Source organism: Cetorhinus maximus, chromosome 15, assembly GCF_964194155.1.
Source record: "Cetorhinus maximus chromosome 15, sCetMax3.hap1.1, whole genome shotgun sequence".
In the NCBI taxonomy this organism is placed as follows: Eukaryota; Metazoa; Chordata; class Chondrichthyes; order Lamniformes; family Cetorhinidae; genus Cetorhinus; species Cetorhinus maximus.
The window spans coordinates 67,887,413-67,905,616 of record NC_135893.1 but is presented as its reverse complement, the minus strand read 5'-3'; the positions used below and the strand labels follow the sequence as shown (position 1 = coordinate 67,905,616).

General features: G+C 40.6%; 1 protein-coding gene across 2 annotated transcripts; it reads right to left on the bottom strand.

The window, feature by feature from the left end:
- Nucleotides 1-3,525: 3,525 nt before the first annotated feature.
- On the bottom strand, nt 3,526-16,993 carry smcr8a (Smith-Magenis syndrome chromosome region, candidate 8a). Of its 2 annotated transcripts, XM_078558586.1 has the most exons (3): nt 16,726-16,993; nt 14,525-16,651; nt 3,526-11,917 (listed from the first exon to the last, which is right to left on the bottom strand). In XM_078558586.1, the coding sequence occupies exons 2-3, from the start codon at nt 16,645-16,647 to the stop codon at nt 11,464-11,466; spliced, it is 2,577 nt and encodes an 858-aa protein (XP_078414712.1). In that variant the 5' UTR covers nt 16,648-16,651; nt 16,726-16,993; the 3' UTR covers nt 3,526-11,463. The 2 variants fall into 2 exon arrangements, with proteins under 2 accessions (XP_078414712.1, XP_078414711.1); XM_078558585.1 differs by having other exon boundaries at nt 14,525-16,993.
- Between the last annotated feature and the right edge of the window lie 1,211 nt (nt 16,994-18,204).

Genomic DNA, 18,204 nt, shown 5'->3' with positions numbered 1-18,204 from the left:
ATGACGCTGGTACAGTCCAAGTCTTGCATGTGTAGAGCAGAATGGGCAGGGCTATTGCTCTATAAACTTTCAGTTTAGTAGGCAGACATACTCTTCATTCCCATGCTGATATTCAAAATTTTCCGAAGGCTATCCTTGCTTTGGCAATTCTTGCATGTGTCTCAATATGTTCAGCTCAAGAAAGTTTGCTACCTAGATAAGTTTCACTGCTGACAGGTTTTGGTCATGGACTGAAATGTTGGGCTTGAGATGGTCTTTTTTGGAGCAGGCTGGTACATTACTTCAGCTTTTTTTCATGCTGATCGTAAGGCTGAAGTTGTCACATGCATTGGAGAACAAGTCCGTAATACATTGCATGACCAGCTCTGAACTGGCAGCTAGCTCCCACAGTCACTGGCAAACAGGAAATCACGAAGTATGTCCTCGGAGACCTTGATCATTGCCTGGAGTCATCTCATGGGATATCTGATTTTGATGCCAGGATCATCATCGAAGTCATTGGAGAGCATGGCAGAGAAAAACATGAAGAAGAGGATTAGCACTAGCACGTAGCCCTGTTTAACTCCAATAGTGACTAGGAATGGATCAGAAGCCTCACCATTCAAGACACGCACAAGCATGCAGTCTGTCAAACCACTGATGACTCTCAGGACAGCTGAATTTCTCCATTACGTTCTAAAGGTCCTCACAGCTGACTGATTCAAAGGCCTTGGTCAAGTCAACAAAGGTGGGGTTGTGGCCCATGTTCCATTCTTGGCATTTCTCCTGGAGCAGTCTAATTGCAAACACCATACCAGTGGTTCCCTTGAACTTTTCTGAAACCGCACTCACTCTGGCAGCAGATTCTGGTCAAGATGTTGCACTAAGAGGTTCAAAAGGATTCTGATTAAATTTTGCCAGTGACAGAGAAGAGTGAGATTCCTGTATGATTGTTGAAAGATTGGCGATTTCCTTTCTGCTTACAGGTGGACAATGGATTGCGGGATGGTTCCTTGCTCCCACATAGACTGAAAGAGTTGTGAGCTTCTTGATCAGGCATTGATCTCCAGCTTGTATACCTCAGCTGGGATGGCATCAGCTCCTGGAGCTTTGCTACTAGGCAAGTTTGATAACTTTTGTTATTTCTAACACTGTGGGAGGGCCATCAAAAGAACAGTGGATGACAACCTGTTCATTGATAGGCGAAGGCCAAATGGGGACGTGGTTAAAGTGCTTTGCCCATCTTTCTATATTTTGGGCTTTTTCTGTAAGCGGTGCTGACCCGTTGGCACTGAGGATTGGTTATGGACCTGTAGATGGATTTCAGAGCATCGTAGAATCTCTTCCAGTCTTTGTTGCCTGTGTTTGACTGAAGTTCATCTGCTTTCTGATTCAGCCAAGTGTCTTGCATCTCTCTAAGCTTGCATTGGACAGTCCTGTGGATGTTTTGGTAGGTATTGCGTTTGGATAATGATGACTTGTCATTGAGGTAAATCCTGCAGAGGCGATGCTTCTCCTCGAGTAGTTTCTGGATTACCTTGTTGTTTCCATCAAATCATTCTTGATGCTTGAGAAGTGGGGCCAAGAGACTTTGGAGAAGCGGTGTCATCAGCGGGAGTCCCCAAAGTCATACTCAGTACAGTGTGTCCCCATTTTCACTGTATACAGGTGACTCGAGTTTTTCTGAGATTTTCCTTCAGGACTGCCTGTTGGGCCTGGAGATATTGAGCTGCTTCTGGATCTTCATTCCCTGGGGTGTCTAGGGAGAATAGATCCTAATGTTTAACTGTGAAATGATACCATGGTGGTGAGTGCAACAATCAGTGCCGCAGATGGCTCTCGTTACACACACACACACTCTCCCTGTATCACTGCCTGGTGTTGACAGTCAATTAGTTGCCGTGCATAGAACAGGATGCATCCAAGGTTTCCTATTACGATGAGGGAGGCCAAAAACGGCGTTGTTGATTAAGAGCTCATGTTCAGCACACATCTTCAGCAAGAGACTATTGCGGTCATATCTGCCAGCTTCGTTTTTTCCGATGACCGATTCCTATGCCTGGTCAGCTGCACCAGCTTGTGTTGATGTCACCAAAAATGATTAGCTTATCTGACTTTGGCAATCAAGGAGTGGCGGTTATCATAGAATTTATCCTTGGCTTCATCAGGGTTGGGTAGGAGTATACACTAATGAAAGTAGCTGCCTGTTGCTGCGCAGGAGAGTTTGAGCACCATCAGACTATCGTGAATACCCTTTTGAAGGCAAGTCAACTCACCGACGAGATGGTTTATGATGGCAAAGCCTACGCCAGCTTTGTACCATTCTTCCTTTCCAAAAGAATGTGTAACCTGCAGATTTCCTTGAGCTGACCCTCCTCAGGTAAACAGGTCTTGTTGAGGGAGGTGACCTGGATATTGCACATAGTCAGCTCTCTACTGATGAGCAATAATTCTTTCAGATCAGCTGTGGCATTGTCCATGAGTGTGTGCACGTTCCATGCGCCAACTGGGACTGGCAATACCTTTACTTTCTTTTTTGAGATTGACTTACGACCGCATCGATGGGATCCCTGTCAGATGCTGCCCTCTGGCAAGGGAGGTGAATCCGACAATGTTTAGAGCACCTTTTCTAGCCTCTCCCTCATACTAGGAAGTTGAGCAGTGTTGTTTTGAAAAGGGCTGCTCAGTTGCTCGGGCTGCCAAGTTCCACTTCTGCTTCCTTCTAATGAAAAAACAACCCTATGATCTGAGCTGCCTGTGTGCAGGTTCGCAGCTACAGCTCCCAATGAATCCACACCTATGTCACTCATCCATCACCACAGGACTTGGTATATGACAAGTGATATGACTTGCACGCGAATTGGATTTTAGCGAGGGAGAGTTGCACATTGCCAGGCTCACCCTCTTATTCTGACCTATCTTGGTCCAATGGCAAGATAAGTCCAGATGACTGGAAGTTGATCTGGATGCAGTAGGGGACCAGGATGTCTTCTATGTCTTGTCGAGCTCTAGACATTCCACAACACGGTGCTGACCTGCCTTCAAGACAGTTGGACCTTAGATTGATGTTACCCGCCTAGTCCACCAGAATCACTCTTCACATGCCAGGATAGACAAATCCCTAGGTTGCTGAAGGTGGGTGACCTGATGGCTATCCTCACCTGGTTTGCCTGCCAGTTGAAAGGTTTTACTGGGGTGTGGCTGCTGTCACATGTTCACAACTACATGGTGCCACAGGCAAGAGTTGGGTGAAGGTGAGGACCAATACAGGATGAGTCATTCCAAAGAGTGTGCTGAACCCACACCTGTGAAAGGTGCTATCCCTCCCTCAAACCCCCACTCTTACCTAGGAACTGGAGTAAGCCATTCAGCCCCTCAAGAGTGCCAACTGCATGAAGATGCAGAAGAAAAAGTGGACAAGGATAAACGAAAGATTACAAGTGGCTCTCCAGTTGCCCTCTCAATTGGTATAGTAAAGGGTACAGTGAATAAATTGGCTGGACAGCCAGAGGACAATTACATACAAACTGAGCACTGCAACACAAATGAGTTGCAAAAATGTTTTATTAAGGTACACAATGTTTGAATGATTACAAGTGGAAGGCACAACATTTTTCAAGACAACAATAATTAAATGGACATACACTTTCAAACAGAAACAGAACAGTTACACAAATAATAACATAAGAGACAACGACACTGGCATTTCAAAACACCGGTTTTGTGCAAAATTAATAAAAGCAGGAAAGTGCAATTTGTAACATTCAAAAAAATATATATTTCCAGAAACTAGATAAGAATTTAAACATTATAGGTCATATGTCCTGTTGGATGAACATTATTGCAATAACATACCAGCCTTGCAAACTGAAATTTTGTCAACAGAGTATTAAAACAGGGTATTAATGTTTCAGGGTCTAACATTTTCTATCTTTGCCTTAAAAAACAAAACAATATTTACAACATCTGAATTGTATTTCACACTCATTGGGATTCCAGCTATCAATGTAATTGCAGGTATGCTCCCTAAACTAAAAATAGTGGGATTAACCTTACTGGCTTTGAAACATCTTTGTGAATTGGATGATTCAGGGATGCAGTGAGAGTGGAGGGCAGACACTGTGTACAGGGGTGAAATTATCAAAGCATTACCAAAGTGTGGAAGTGCTATTTGGTCACATTTAGGAGCTGTATAAATATATCTTATTCAATTGGAGAACTTTCTTTTAGCTTAATCAGGCTATTAATATTTGTTTTATGTAAATAGAGGGATTTCTTTCTCCCCTAAACAGATGAGCTTTAACTTGTCATAAAAATCCCATTTGACAAAGTGGTGAGCAAAGACTTGACAGCTGGAATTTAGTAATTAATGAGAGGGGGCTGTAATCTACGGCTAGTAGTTTTGGACAACTGACAAGAAGGTTCGTTGAGCTTTTGGGTGTGGGGCAAATGCAGCTCAGGTGGAGTGAGCAGCATTACCAAGTAGTGGAAAGAAATGGTGTAGAATGAGAAGAAGCCAGAGGGTTAGTTGTGTGACAGATAAGGATGGAAATAAACAAAAAAAGCAAGCAGCTGGATCAAAAGGTCAATATATTAAAATCCAAATATCCATTGTAGTGATAACCACATAGTAATTAATCACAAAATCAACAATCCATCTTTATATTTTATGTCCATCAGCAAGTTCTAATGAAAGACCATCAAACAGAAACATTAACAGCTTCTCTCTCTCCACAGATGCTGCCCGACCTGCTGAGTATTTCCAGCTTTTATTTATTTATAGCACTAATTTTAAAAAAATATAAATTGAAGGAATTAAGGGGTTGGGGGTAAAAGAGCATCCTGTGACTCAGTTCGACACAACATAATTACAGTTTAAAATATAATACATAATTGATAATCTCCTCCAACTGGCACTTAGAAACAATTCAGAAAAACTAAAATAATCAGACTGTTAAATTCTATCCCTGGAAAAAGAAACCATATTAGAAGGTGATTCTTCATGCACACCGATTACCCACTTCATAGAGTTACAGAGGTGTTTATGCCTACATGTAAAGGGATTTCAATCACCTTTGACCAGCTACGTTTACTGGACACACAAGGCAAAATTCAAGGTACTTTCACACTTTGCCACCAATGAAAATATCATGCTCCTGCATGCAATTACTGTATGTGATGGCATGCAGACACATCGCCGAGCTAGCTGAGAAGGTGGAAACTTCTGCATGTTTAAGCCAAAAGTAACTTCCAAGGCAGATTGATGTTGGACCACTTCATACAATGAATCAAAAGTGATTTTAAGGAATTTTTTACAGATCCAGTACTGCCTCAATTTGGGCAGTGTGGGCATCACGTTGTACAGACTTAGGCACAGGGTTTTACCACTTTTATATTGTCCAAAATTGTTCTTCTGACTGTCAGCAGACCAAAGGGGATTACCCTATTCTCAAGATTTGCTTGGACAAAAGATCTCCATAAGGGTATTTTTTTTTAAAAAATCACAAAAGTTTGGGCTTTTTCTGAACCCCTCTGCCCTTGGCCAGAGCAATGCAGTCAAAGACAGCTGCTTCTTTTCAAGCCCAGGTGTGAGCATTTCCTGTTCTAGGAGGTACTGCTATGTTTCCCTGGCTGCTCCCGTAGGCATTGTCCCAGGAAAATGCAGCAGCAAACTCTCCTGGCACGGCTGCATCAATGCAAAGGGCCTGCATACACCTAAATGGTCTCTGCTCCTTCTTCCTAAATTGTGCCTCAGGAAATGGGCATTTCTGGGGACAAGATGAGCCCCAATACACAATTCAATAAACAAACAATACGTCATATGAAAAAAGTACATTGTAACGATCAGCATTTGGTTTTATCTAACTAAATTGATTATTGAAGTCAAAAATGAGCATTTTGCATGGTTGCTACATTCAGTTGCTCTGAATTTGGGGACAGGGCAAATCAAGGCAGTCAGTGCAAACAACTATATTCACAGTATATTTGAAAAAAAAAATAACATTTTTCCTTTTTTAATAAAATACATGGTACACATTTCCTGGCAGGAATTCATTGCATCTTTAAATGTGCTATTCAAAATTATGAATTAGCAGTTGTGTATTTTCAGTATCGGGCTGTGCCAATCCATAATTTTGCTAACTTTGAGCCAAGTGCAGCTGTCAGCTGTGTTACACCAAGTTGGTTAAACATGTATTCAGTGTCTTGTTTAGCAAGATGTTAACTCGCTCAGTGAACAGATGCTTCACATTCACCCATTATGCCAGCCATTCAGAGCAAATGGACAATTTACATTAATGCTGTTACCCATCATCTGGAACAGAATATGAACAGATGCAACATAAACTAGATACAGAACCATTGAATGGATTGGTTGGGCTTTTTAATTTTGATGTGTTTCAAATGAATTAATCAGCACCAAAAAGGCAGAAGTCCAATTAAATCTTGTGAATCTCAGATGGAGGTTTTGAGGGGGCTAGGTTAAATTATTACATGATACAGCACAGGCTGCATGGGTCTGCTAGCTCAGATGTAACTTATCAATTCATGACGATCTTTAAAAACTTAATTGGTAAACCAAAATAATAAATATGAAGAAATAGCACTCGGGGATCCAACACCAACAACAGAAGGTTGGAAGTTTATGAAAATGAAACAAACAAAAGAAGAAGTATAATTCCAGAACACAAAATAGATTCTCAAACAAGGTGTCTATTGTTGGCAAGTTGTGGAGTTAAGTTTTTTTAAATTTAATTCTGAAATTTTCATGCCCAATTGGGAGAATTGCTAAAATGATGCTACTGGCTCCAACATTCCTGGGTTAGAGAGAGATCCTGTTCCCCATTTCTATCCAATGACCCTTGCTGAGAGATGTGCTGAACCAAAGGCGTTCTGGACCAGGCTTGCTCATCATACCTGCATTACTGAATAACCCATTAATTCTCTCAGAATATGCTCACATATGGCAGAGTTACTACAAGGGCAAAGTTCCAGAAAGCACCTATGGAACTAGCCAAGCACAGGTGAGCACCTTCAGGACAGGATGAGGGACAGAGATCAAGTATGGGTTCCATTTCCTTCTTTAAACTACTTTCCTAAAAACCATGTGCAAGATAGTGTTGTACTATATAGGGTTGGAGTGCACTCCAAATTGCAGAGTGAAATTATAATCTATGAACAATGTTGTAGTTAGGAAAACTGTGGTGCCGTCTGGCCACTATCTTACATGAATTCCTCTAAACAATTACACATCTGCTGTAAATATCCCCCGACTCCTGGAACATTTCTCTCCAGCGAGCTTCTTCTCATGTTTAGAAACAATGTCAAAGCTGTAACCTTTGAAAAGTCAGGTGAATTCTCAACCAGGACTGCAACCAAATCAACTGCATCCTGAAATATAACTAGAAAGAGTGTGTTGAAATATGGATCAATGTAAAAGTGAATACATCTGAATTTTTTTTTAAGAAAAAGATTTCAGTGCAGAGGTGAGAAAGCAAGTTCAACTTTATCGAACATTTTCATGTAAGGAAACATTGTGGGTAAAATACATTGAAATTTGAGTATTTTTGGGGTGGGTGAAGGAGAGAAAGGGAAAAGAGAGAGTGAAAGCATAATTCCATCAAATATTAGGCCAGCTGAAACTGAAGAGAAATTAACCAAGGACTGTTGCTTGCTGGAAAGTACGTGTGAAAATTACAGATGTGGGCCAGGTTCGGTTGTGGTGCTGACCTCTCCTTCATGCTGAACAATCTACTGCCATACATTGCCTAGGGATAAACGCAAAGTTTTCTTTGGCAAGGGACTACCAGTGCCTGATATCCCATCAAGTCAGCCAATCAGAGTGGGGCTGAGATAAAGAAAGGAAATAGAGGAAACATTCTCCAGCTTTTCTACAGGAAAATATAGGAGATCTAGCCTGCATCAAAATTCACAAATATCACCAGAGGGGTTTGGCCATTTTTAAGTGTAGTCTTAGATCACTTTTGGTTTTTCTGTTTGTGCTAAACTCAAATGCAATGAGGATACAGGTCTCCCAAAAAGAATGCTCAACATTTAACTGCTGCAGATATCAAGTGACACTACCTCAATGCTGAGCGACAAAAATAAAATTATATTTATACAGTGTCCTTTACGAGCTCAGGATGTCTGTGTTTCATAGCCAATTCAGTTTTCTTTTGAAGTGTAGTCACTTGTAGAGAAACAATTTCTGCACAAGGTCCTGCAAACACCAATGAACATATACTCTGTTTTAATGGTGCTGTTTGAAGGATAAATGTTGGCCAGGATATCAATACGACCCTCCTCTTTGTTAGATGCTGCCATGAAAACTTTTATATCCAGCTGGGATGGCAGACATGATCACATAATCATGTCATCCAAAGGACAGCACCTATGCCAGTAAAGCACTCCCTTCGAACTGATCTGAAGGGTAGCTTAGGTTAAATGCTCATGTCTCTGGAGTGGGGTTTGAACCAGTGTGGCCAAGTCAAGATTAAGAGATAGGTAAGAAGATAAGAAGCTGCTGCAGAAATCAAGCACTTGTCATTTTGAATGCATCATTTCTGAAAATGCGTGGGCGGGGCGGGGAGGTCTGCAAGTGGATTCCAAATGTAATCATTCCCTTCCTCCTGTGGTTTCTCTCATCATCCAGTTTGAAAAAGCCTATTTTGTTCTTGCAGTAAACTCAAATTGTGGAATGTCACAATTAATTTAAAAAAACCCAGCAATTGAGATGGTTCCTTGACAGATTGCAAGGTCATGGGTTCAATCCCTGGCATGTGCGAAGTTAATCAATCTTAGCTGGGCAGCAGTGACATGAGTACAGCTGGGATTGGCAGGGAGGCAGTCAACCAAGATTCCTGCTCCCAATTACTATCCAGAGATTTCCACTGGAAAATACACATTGTATGTGAATAGGTTCAGACTTGCTATCATGTTCCCAACATTTGCCTGCCAACACTTATTACTTATGTTCATAAATGAAGAATGGCCATGAAGAGGCACAAATGAAGGTCGTCAAGCAAGCCCAGAATGACCTGCCCGCCTTTAAGAGAGAAAAAGAAATGAAGGTAGAGGGGAAAATAAAGTAAAAACCACAGAATTGTTTTCTAAATGGTAGTCGATAAAAATCCTTTGATTGGGATTGCTCATATTTGAGTAGCCAAATGGTATGCAACAACCAACCACCTGACAGCAAAACTGGTATTGTGAAAGTGAAAGGAGATTTTCTATAATTAACAGTATAATAAAAATACTTCCAACAGTTCACAATACACCTGATATTCCAATTAGCTTTCCCATGAACAGAATAAATAAAAATTGGTGCAATAACAATATTCTATTGATGTTTGGTGTATTATGTTGTATTTAAACACTCAGCTGAAAGACTTCAGGATAATTAATTACTCAAAGCTATTATTCTTTAAGACTCTGGGAAAGTGAAATTCAGTAAGCAGTGAACTTGGTCATCATGGTTAGAAGTTAAGCTGCTGGGCTTCATTTCACAAAAGCTGAAACTCTTTTCAGGGATGATTTTTGTGCAAGTTTTCATAAAGTGCTAACATTATCTGAGCAACAAGCAAACAAAACAGAATGTGAAAATGCATGACTGGTAAGTAGTCATAATTTTGACATGATCCAAAAGTGCTCTTGAAACACAAAGAGCAGATATCCAACTTATTTTTTTTCTTGGCTGTTAGGCCTACACAAACAGAAACAACAGGATTGCCTTACTCCAGGTTGTGGTGCCCAAGCCAGCTTACAGACCCTAATGATGCATTAGACTTGGGATTCAGATTGGCCAGTTACACCACCAGCATTACCAGGGTTTACTTCTAGATTTTTTTTTCTGGAGTGCAAAATGAAGCAGCATTATTTTTGTTCCCTAATTTTCAGGACCAGCTTTTCTGCACACCATTCCTGACTAAGACGGCAAACATATTAGTGCACAGCACTCAAGTACAACTGCTTGAAGGTACAGAGGAGCAGACCAGAATGATCCACTCTAATTTACCCATTTATATCCCTGTATGGAAGAACCTGGCTTGCACTTAGCACTGTCTTCCAATGAACAGAAGAAACAAAGCACTCCATGAACACTGAAACAGGTCACATCTTGAAATGAAACACTATTCTTCCCCAATTAAAATGTTAACTGAAACCACTGACATGTACACGAAAGGCTCTTTTCCACTTTAAATCCAAATTTTCTGCAAATCTAAAGTAGCGTTTCACTTCCCTCAGAAATCAGTCAAAGTGCTGATAGAGGCACAATGGGTATTGCAACACTCAAATCAAGTGATTGGGCAAACTTAGATTACCATGGAAGTGTGTTTATTTTCAGCCTTTCCAATCTACCTGTCACCCCGAGTAGTGGGCCACTAGTAAATAACCATTGGTGAACTAAACTTGGCTAGGTGTTGGCATCGCACATCCAGTATGAGATTTGCATCTATACTGACAGCATGCAGATTACATACAGGTCCAGGCCACAATGTAAGCTACTGGAGACAAGATTAGTAGACTTGATCACATTTGTTGTTGACAGCTAACAATCAAAATCATGCATCATGATAAAGCATCTACTGCCATAATACTATGAGGTATGTAACCTTATCACCGTACCCCTATGTCAGACATGGAATCTACCATGTCCTATTAAAAAAGGCTAAATTTGTTTTCTGGACTATAACCATGAGATACTTTCACATACCATATTTGAGGACAGCAGACGATCTGGTTATAGTGGTACTGCTACAACACAACCTGCCACCCAAACCTTAGCTATAACCTAGACACCCCACTTGCCAGTTTTAGAGCTGCTGATGTTCAGAGTTACAGCTAACATGACAATCGGAATTATTCCCACCCCCCACCCACCTCAAATCTCCTAAATGCAAACTGATAGATACACTGGATAATTGTTCTGAAACTTTAGTCTTAGGGTGATAACTCAAGTCAGAACACTTAAGGGGCCTCTGACCCAGTGGAATTCAGTTTCCGAGCTCCAGTGTTGTGCTTTCTCGTCATTACAGTTTAGAGACCCTGACCTGGGTTTCAACTTGTCTGTTGACCACGTCACTCTGTAAATAAACCTCCAGAAACAAAGTCTCAAAACTGAAAGTCTTGTTTCACCCATGGTTCAGGAAACTGCAGCATTCCATTCCCCTCAATGTTTTACATCATCTGAGATTTTCTTCCCCAAGCCTATTACTTTTTAAAAGTGCAACTTAAGAGCACCGAGCTGAAGACACATGAATTTACCAGACCTGTAAATTCTTGATTCATCTCATCACTAAAACATTATCCAATGATCTGTAAATAAGAAATGCTCAACTTTCCTTTACCTGCCTTAGCCAGACTGATGCATTTTCACAGTGCAGGCGACAGTACAGCAATGTAGGAAAACCAACAGAAAAAGGTCATGCTTTTCTGTGAGCAAAGTACAAAATAAAATGTCAGCATTGAATGGAGAATGTTGCAGAACTAGATCTTAAACACACTGCTGGAGGTGTAGTTAAATCGCAGAACCGGATTTAAGCCCTTTGCAGGTTCTTGTAGGTAGTGCATCTTTATCAGCTCTGCAAAGTATTGCACAATCTTGCTATCGTCATTCATTAGGCCCAGGTGGTGCTTTAAAAAGTTAACCCTTCGACAGGTGACCGATTCTTCAGTTTCTCTTTCGTCAATAGGAAGGTGCAGGTGATGACAGAAAGTGTAGAGAAAAGCCTGGGAGCATAGTTGGGTCAGCATATTGTGGACATGCATGTAATATGTGCTGCCCCTCTTTATTTGAGTCCTGTGGTCTGCCAGTCTGGTGATCAGCAGTCCTTTATATTGCGGGCAACGGAGAGTTTTGTTGTCACAGTCTAGAACACTGATGTAGCGACTGTACCGATTCAGCGAGTGCAATATACTGGTACCCAAGGGAGAAGCTATTCTAGAAAGGTCAAAGAAACAAAACATTTACCAATTCATTCACAATAGATTCTCGTGTACAATGGGAATACATATTTAGTAGTAAAAATGCCAATTTCAAAACTTCCAGTGTGGCCTTTTCAAATTCAGTCTGAATAACAGAACGCTTCCAGCTCCAAAATGTCAGTGGATAAGTGAACAATACATGTAAGGTGTGGGCTTCAAATCAACAGTCCATTTCACTTTAAGGTTCCTGCAATGCAAAACCCCCGATAGTCATGCCTGCTGCTTGGAGTTCACTATCACAATTAGACCTGGGAAAGGATTCTTCACCCACCCCCACCCCCCATCACAGAGTAGATTTACCTGGTTCCCATGTGTTTAACAGAAATGACCACACAGTACAGCTTCAGCTGGCGTTAGAAGCATTGTGACCATTAATTGCAGCATGAAGTACAGATGGACCAATTAAAGGATTTCAACAAGATATTCAAAAAGTGCAACAGAGTTTTAAAAAATCTGAGCAGGATTTTATGGTGATCTAACGCTGTAACACTGACTATTTAATTCATTTTATAACAATCTGCTTGGATTGCCTGGGATAGTTACTAGTAAAAGGGGACTTTATGTGTAGCTGTACATAAAAAGGGAAGACTGCGATTAGACTTTTCTCAGATATCAACTGTTTCAAGTATGAAAAGTGGAAGCTATTGATTCCCTCTAACCACACAAACATTTTCTGTTCATTTTACAGAGTTTCGGACACGAGGGAGCATTGCCAATCTCACATTCATATTTCCCTCTCTGAACCCAACACATCATTTTTAAGGAACTTTTTAAATAGAAAAGCTGCTGCAATGCTGCTTTAAAGTGAAATGACTGTAAACTCTCAGGGGCAACTTTGTATGACATGTCTTGGGCAGGTACTGTATAATACAATGTACAGTAACAGACCAGAGTTGTGGAAGGTGGTCTATCATTATGCCTCAAATTCAGCTGAGTAACAAAGGAACATACTCAGAGCGCCACTCTTGGCTTCCACTCACCATGATAAGGCAGGTGACAGCAGTGACTTCCATTAAGTTAAAATGCATTTTCACACCATGTTGTAATGGCACCAGAATATGGCCAGTGTAAAGTCCCAAGTGATGCAAGACTACCACCTGGAGTTGGTCTTGCTCTTAATGCCTGTACGATCCGAGACTGCATATAAATCGCCAAGTTCAACTAGTGATCTTGTGTCAACACTCTTTCCAACCCTCTCTGCAATGGGGAAACACCAGTAGGATAGCACCAAGTTGGTGAATCTCACCAACCTTGTTTAGTTGTCAATTTGTACTTGAAGATTAGCATAAAGTAATGGCATTTATGTAAAGAGTGTTCAGTTTATTAAGTCATCAGCTCAGCTTCTTTAGGTAACCAGGAGCAAAAGCTACAGATTGGAGGATAAAAAAGTTTCAGACTGTAATTTGAACAGTTCTAATAAGGAAACGATACAAAAATCTGAATGCAAAATGGGGCATTGTTTCAAAAGTAATGAGACAAAGTTACACAGTGTGGCAGGTGCACAGAAACAATTGGGACCTACATGCTTACAGTAGATGTCTTGAGTTTGATCCTGCAATTGACTCTGGATGTACTATTTTTAAAAAAGTGCAAATTATTTGCTGCTAAGAAGGGTATAAATTCACCACCGCGTCTAACCTCATACAACACTAACATTCTTCTTGCTTAGAGTATTAGTCACTGAACAGTGTGAAATACTGCTATACAAAATCCAATGTAAAAGAGGCCGCTTGATGAGGCTCTAGAATTAGACAAAAAATTTTACAATGATCAAGCATTATTGCAAGTGAAAACGAACTTTAAAAAAATTCTCTCAAAAAAATTGCTGGTATTAAGGCACGTTTTACATGTGCGTTTTGGGTGGGTATTTATTGTCCTGCTTGGAGCAGACCTGTCAGACAATAGCTCCAAGTGGGTTTTAAAAAACAATCTATACTAAACCTGGCTAAAATTTAATTAAGTTCATCTTACTAATGTCATAAATCAATCTTTGCAGAGGAATAAATATATGTTGATAGAATTTTCAGACAACGTCTTACAAGGGACCATAAGTTTGAGAATATACCTTAGAGTGGATATTTTTAGGTTACTGAGGTGACAAGATTGTGCTCATACCAAGTGTATTTACAAGCGGCGGAGCAAAAAAATTTTTTTTTTGCAAATAAGCCGATAGCTTAAGCAGAAACCAACCTTCAAGTTTGATAATAAATCAAAGCATTATGAATAGTCCCAATACACTCACTTTTGAAAGTAACCCACTATTTGATAAAGAGAGAACATGCAAATTTTGCTAACATCTGGTAAAATAAAATATGGAAATGTTATCAGGAAGAGCTTTGAGAAATGTCTTCCTGGGATCCATATTACTGATAAAAGGCAATATCTACAAGGTGACTAGTTCGGCAATTCTCCTGAACTTACTATTTAATTGATTATGAATTCACCAATTCTTGCCATTCTGAAATGCAGCTACAGTATTAAGCTCTGATAGTCAGATTTGAATTGATTACTAAGAAAACTGGTCCTTAAACATAGCTACATTGTACCTATATTTAATACGCACCTCTGAAGTCCAATGAGTTTCCAGGTCTGTAAATGGTTGATGTGCAAAGGGAACGTTACCCATTGCTTTATTGAGTCTGAATCTCTGCCATAATTAGGGACAAATGTTGATAAAGCATTGATAAGCTTTTTAACTTTTCCTTCTTGTTCACCTACTATTACCAATGTCCGGCCGGACAGCAATGAAAAAATTGCCTGTTGTGCAAAAGAATATTGCCTTATAAACCACAATGAATTCTTCCCAGACTGCTTCTTATGCTTTCCAGAGGCCCTTTTTGCTGGACAGTTTGGGAAAGCTGGAGATGGAGTCCTGTCAGAACATAATGATGCACTAATATAACTCATGTTGTCCAAATATTCATCTACTGGAAGTTGAGCTGTTTCACCATTACCAGGTACATCATTGTATATTTTCTCATAGGTAGATAATGCTTGATCACCAGCAACATATAATCCATTTCCCTCATCTTGCTGTGGGAAATCACTGTGGAATATTTGGTCTATGGTTTTACTGCGTTGTGGTGGAACATTGACTACGCCATCATTGTATTCTTCAGTTACAAATGTAGGTACTGATTTAGTAAAATTTGGGCTCTCTTTCCCAATACAACAAGTGGAGTCTACAGGCTCAGATAAAACAGGCAGTGTTATGGTGTTATTTTCAAAATCTGCCTTGCTAAACCCATTACTGTGGTTTAGATTTGCGTTGGGCTGCACAAGATCGGGGCTCAGCTGCTTTTCTTCTTCATTGTTTAAAGTTGGTTCTTCTTCATGTATTGCACTTGGATAGGTGGCCTTAAAGTCTTCAGGTATCAGAGATTCAGTGGTACAAAGGACTTCAATGCTGTCCTCGCTATTTGTCCGCCTGGTGACTACAAATTTCCTCCTCACAATTTCTGGATGCTGGCACTGCAGATTTGCTTGGCTATCAGATTTAGAAAATATTGGGGCTGGGCAGGATTTTTCTGTACCTAGTACTTCAATGCTTTCACCGCTACTGATACTTCCCTTTTCTTTCCCTTCCAGTTCAAGATGGTCTGAAGCTCCTGGAGGATTTTTACATGGGATAGAATCTGCCACAGTCCCATGGTAACTCCCTATGTTGATTTGTTGATCCAATTTAATAGGCACAGACTCCACACAAGACTTGTATGATTCAAAGCTTGTGGCCTCATTTAATAAACAGGGATGCTCCAAAACTTTAGGACTGAGAATGTTGAAAACTGGAAGCACTTTGTCACAGCGTTGTTGTTTTTCAGTTTGTTCTTCATCAAAGAGTAATGGGTCTTCAAACAGAAAGGAAGTTAATTGCTGTTGCTGAAGCAGCTCTTTTTCAATTTGGCTTGTAATCAGATAGCATACATCACCTCTGAAGAATTTCTCTACCTGCCTAAGCTGTTCTAGAGTTTGATTAAAAAAGTAGCTATCACAAAGTTCTTCTAGAGTTTTCAACTTTTTTTCAAAACATTTTGCCGGCTTAGCCCTTGTGAACTTGGGTGTGTAAGATCTTCTATCGGAAAAGCTATTTTTTTCACATATTTCGTCTGTATTTAGTTGTTCCAACCCGGTTTCGGATTGTTCTTTGCCATATTCTGGCTCATATGAGAAATAGTCTGCGTCTTTAGTTTTTTTGTGTGAATAAGTTCTTATCTGCATTAAAAGATCTTGATGTTCAATTATACACTTTTCCACATTGGCTAACTCGTTAGCTTTTTCAATTGCGACAGAAGAGTAGTATCCCTTATCGTTAGATCTTTTCTGGATTTCTGTTTCATTATGTAACACATTCCGAGTGTATTCAAGGTCCTGGAGTTTCTTTTCCAGTTCAGTGGCAAACGCTTTTCTATTGCCAGTTTTCAAACACTCAGAGGCTTTGGAAAAGTCATCCGATAGCTCCTGGAACTGCTGCATGATCTTGTTTTCATCGGCGGAGATATAAGCCACGCAGAATGGCCTGACGAAACCTCTCGCCTCCAAGTCGTAGAGAGTCAAGTGATGCACGTAGGCGAAAGCCCCTTCCTTGGAGTCCCCCAGCACCACCTTGGAGTCCTCCACAAAGTTGAGCTTGGGATAGCTGGTCCCAGGGGGGTGCCCCACAAAGGAGGCTTGATAATCCACAGACATGATCCTGAGAGAGAAATAGTTGAGATCAAAGTTACCGCGGGTATTGTCTGGGATGGTTAACAAAGGCTGAGGGCCTACCTGCTCGGAAAACTCGGATATCAGAATGAAATCCTTCTCGAATTTAGCTGTGGCCGTCTTGGACCAGGGGTTTTCGGGTTGGAATTGGAAAGGGGGCACCGAGTCATCGCTATACTGCTCCCCGTAGTCATCTTCGTGAGTGAGAGCCACAACATCAGGAGCAGTGATCATATTTCCACCTTCCCAAACCGAGCATGTAAATCACAAAGAAAGAACGTCCCCCTTAGCAACGGCTGCGCCTCCTCACAAGCCACCATTTTGTTTCCATCTGACCTGGTGCTTCACCGGAAGTTAGCGTTATGCACCCTTTGTCATCAAACAATCCTTTTCTAAAAAATAATATCCCTTGCGTATGAATTGTTTCAAATTAAGCCATTTAAAAGCTGCGGTAGATATTAAAGTTCAATTATTTAAGATTTTTTAAAGGTGTGACGTACAGCATTCCGGGAGTTGTAGTACTCCAGTCGCCGTTTAGCCTAAGGGTCAATGACGGTGCGAACTACAACCCCCAAAGTGCATCAGGACCGCGAACGGACCAATGGCCTCCCGCTCCACACCGACAGAGTGTGCGCATGCTTACTCAGTGCAGGCACCTTGCTATGCTGGCAGAACCCGGGTTACAAGTATTGGCATGAGTCACTGCACATGTTTTTCTGCTTCTAGGATTTTAATGCAACGTGATTTTTAAAAATGCAATAGCTCTTTTTATTATTTTCACAGTGCAATCTGCAAAATGAAGGGAGAATTTCCGTAGCTCGGAAATGTTGAGTAAAATGCCCCATTAATTTGCATCAATTTCCATCTGGAGGTATCAACTAAGTGCTCTGATTTATAATTCACCCAACAATCATGTGCATTTATGTAGCACCTTTAACATGGAAAACCTACCAAAATGATTCAAAGACAAACGTTGATGCTGATCCAAAGCACAAGATATTGAGAGGGATGGCCTAAAATTTGGTCAAAACCCCTTCCAAATTGATGAAAGGTATTATTACACGAACACAAAAGCAAAATACTGTGGATGCTGGCCAGCATTTTCTGTTTTTATTATAGAAGTGTAAGTTCTTTGCTTTTCTTTAAAAACAAAGTGCAGAGTACAGGGAGTAGAACGTCAGAAGGGTTGAGGGAGGAAATTTCCAAATTGGGCCATGGATAACTGATGGTATTGCTGTCAATGGTGGGCTGCGGTGAAAGAAGGGGAAGTATATACATGCAGACAGAATTCAGGGGAAGAAGAGTTGAGGTGTAGTGCTGGAGGAGGTTGGAGAAGTAAGGAAGGGTGAGGTTATGGACAGATTTATACTGTAGAATGAGAAAGTTCAACTAGAGGTTTTTGGGATAAAAACAAAAATACCTGGAAAAACTCAGCAGGTCTGACAGCATCTGCGGAGAGGAATACAGTTAACGTTTCGAGTCCAAATGACTCTTCATCAGAACTAAGGAAAAATAGAAAAGAGGTGAAATATAAGCTGGTTT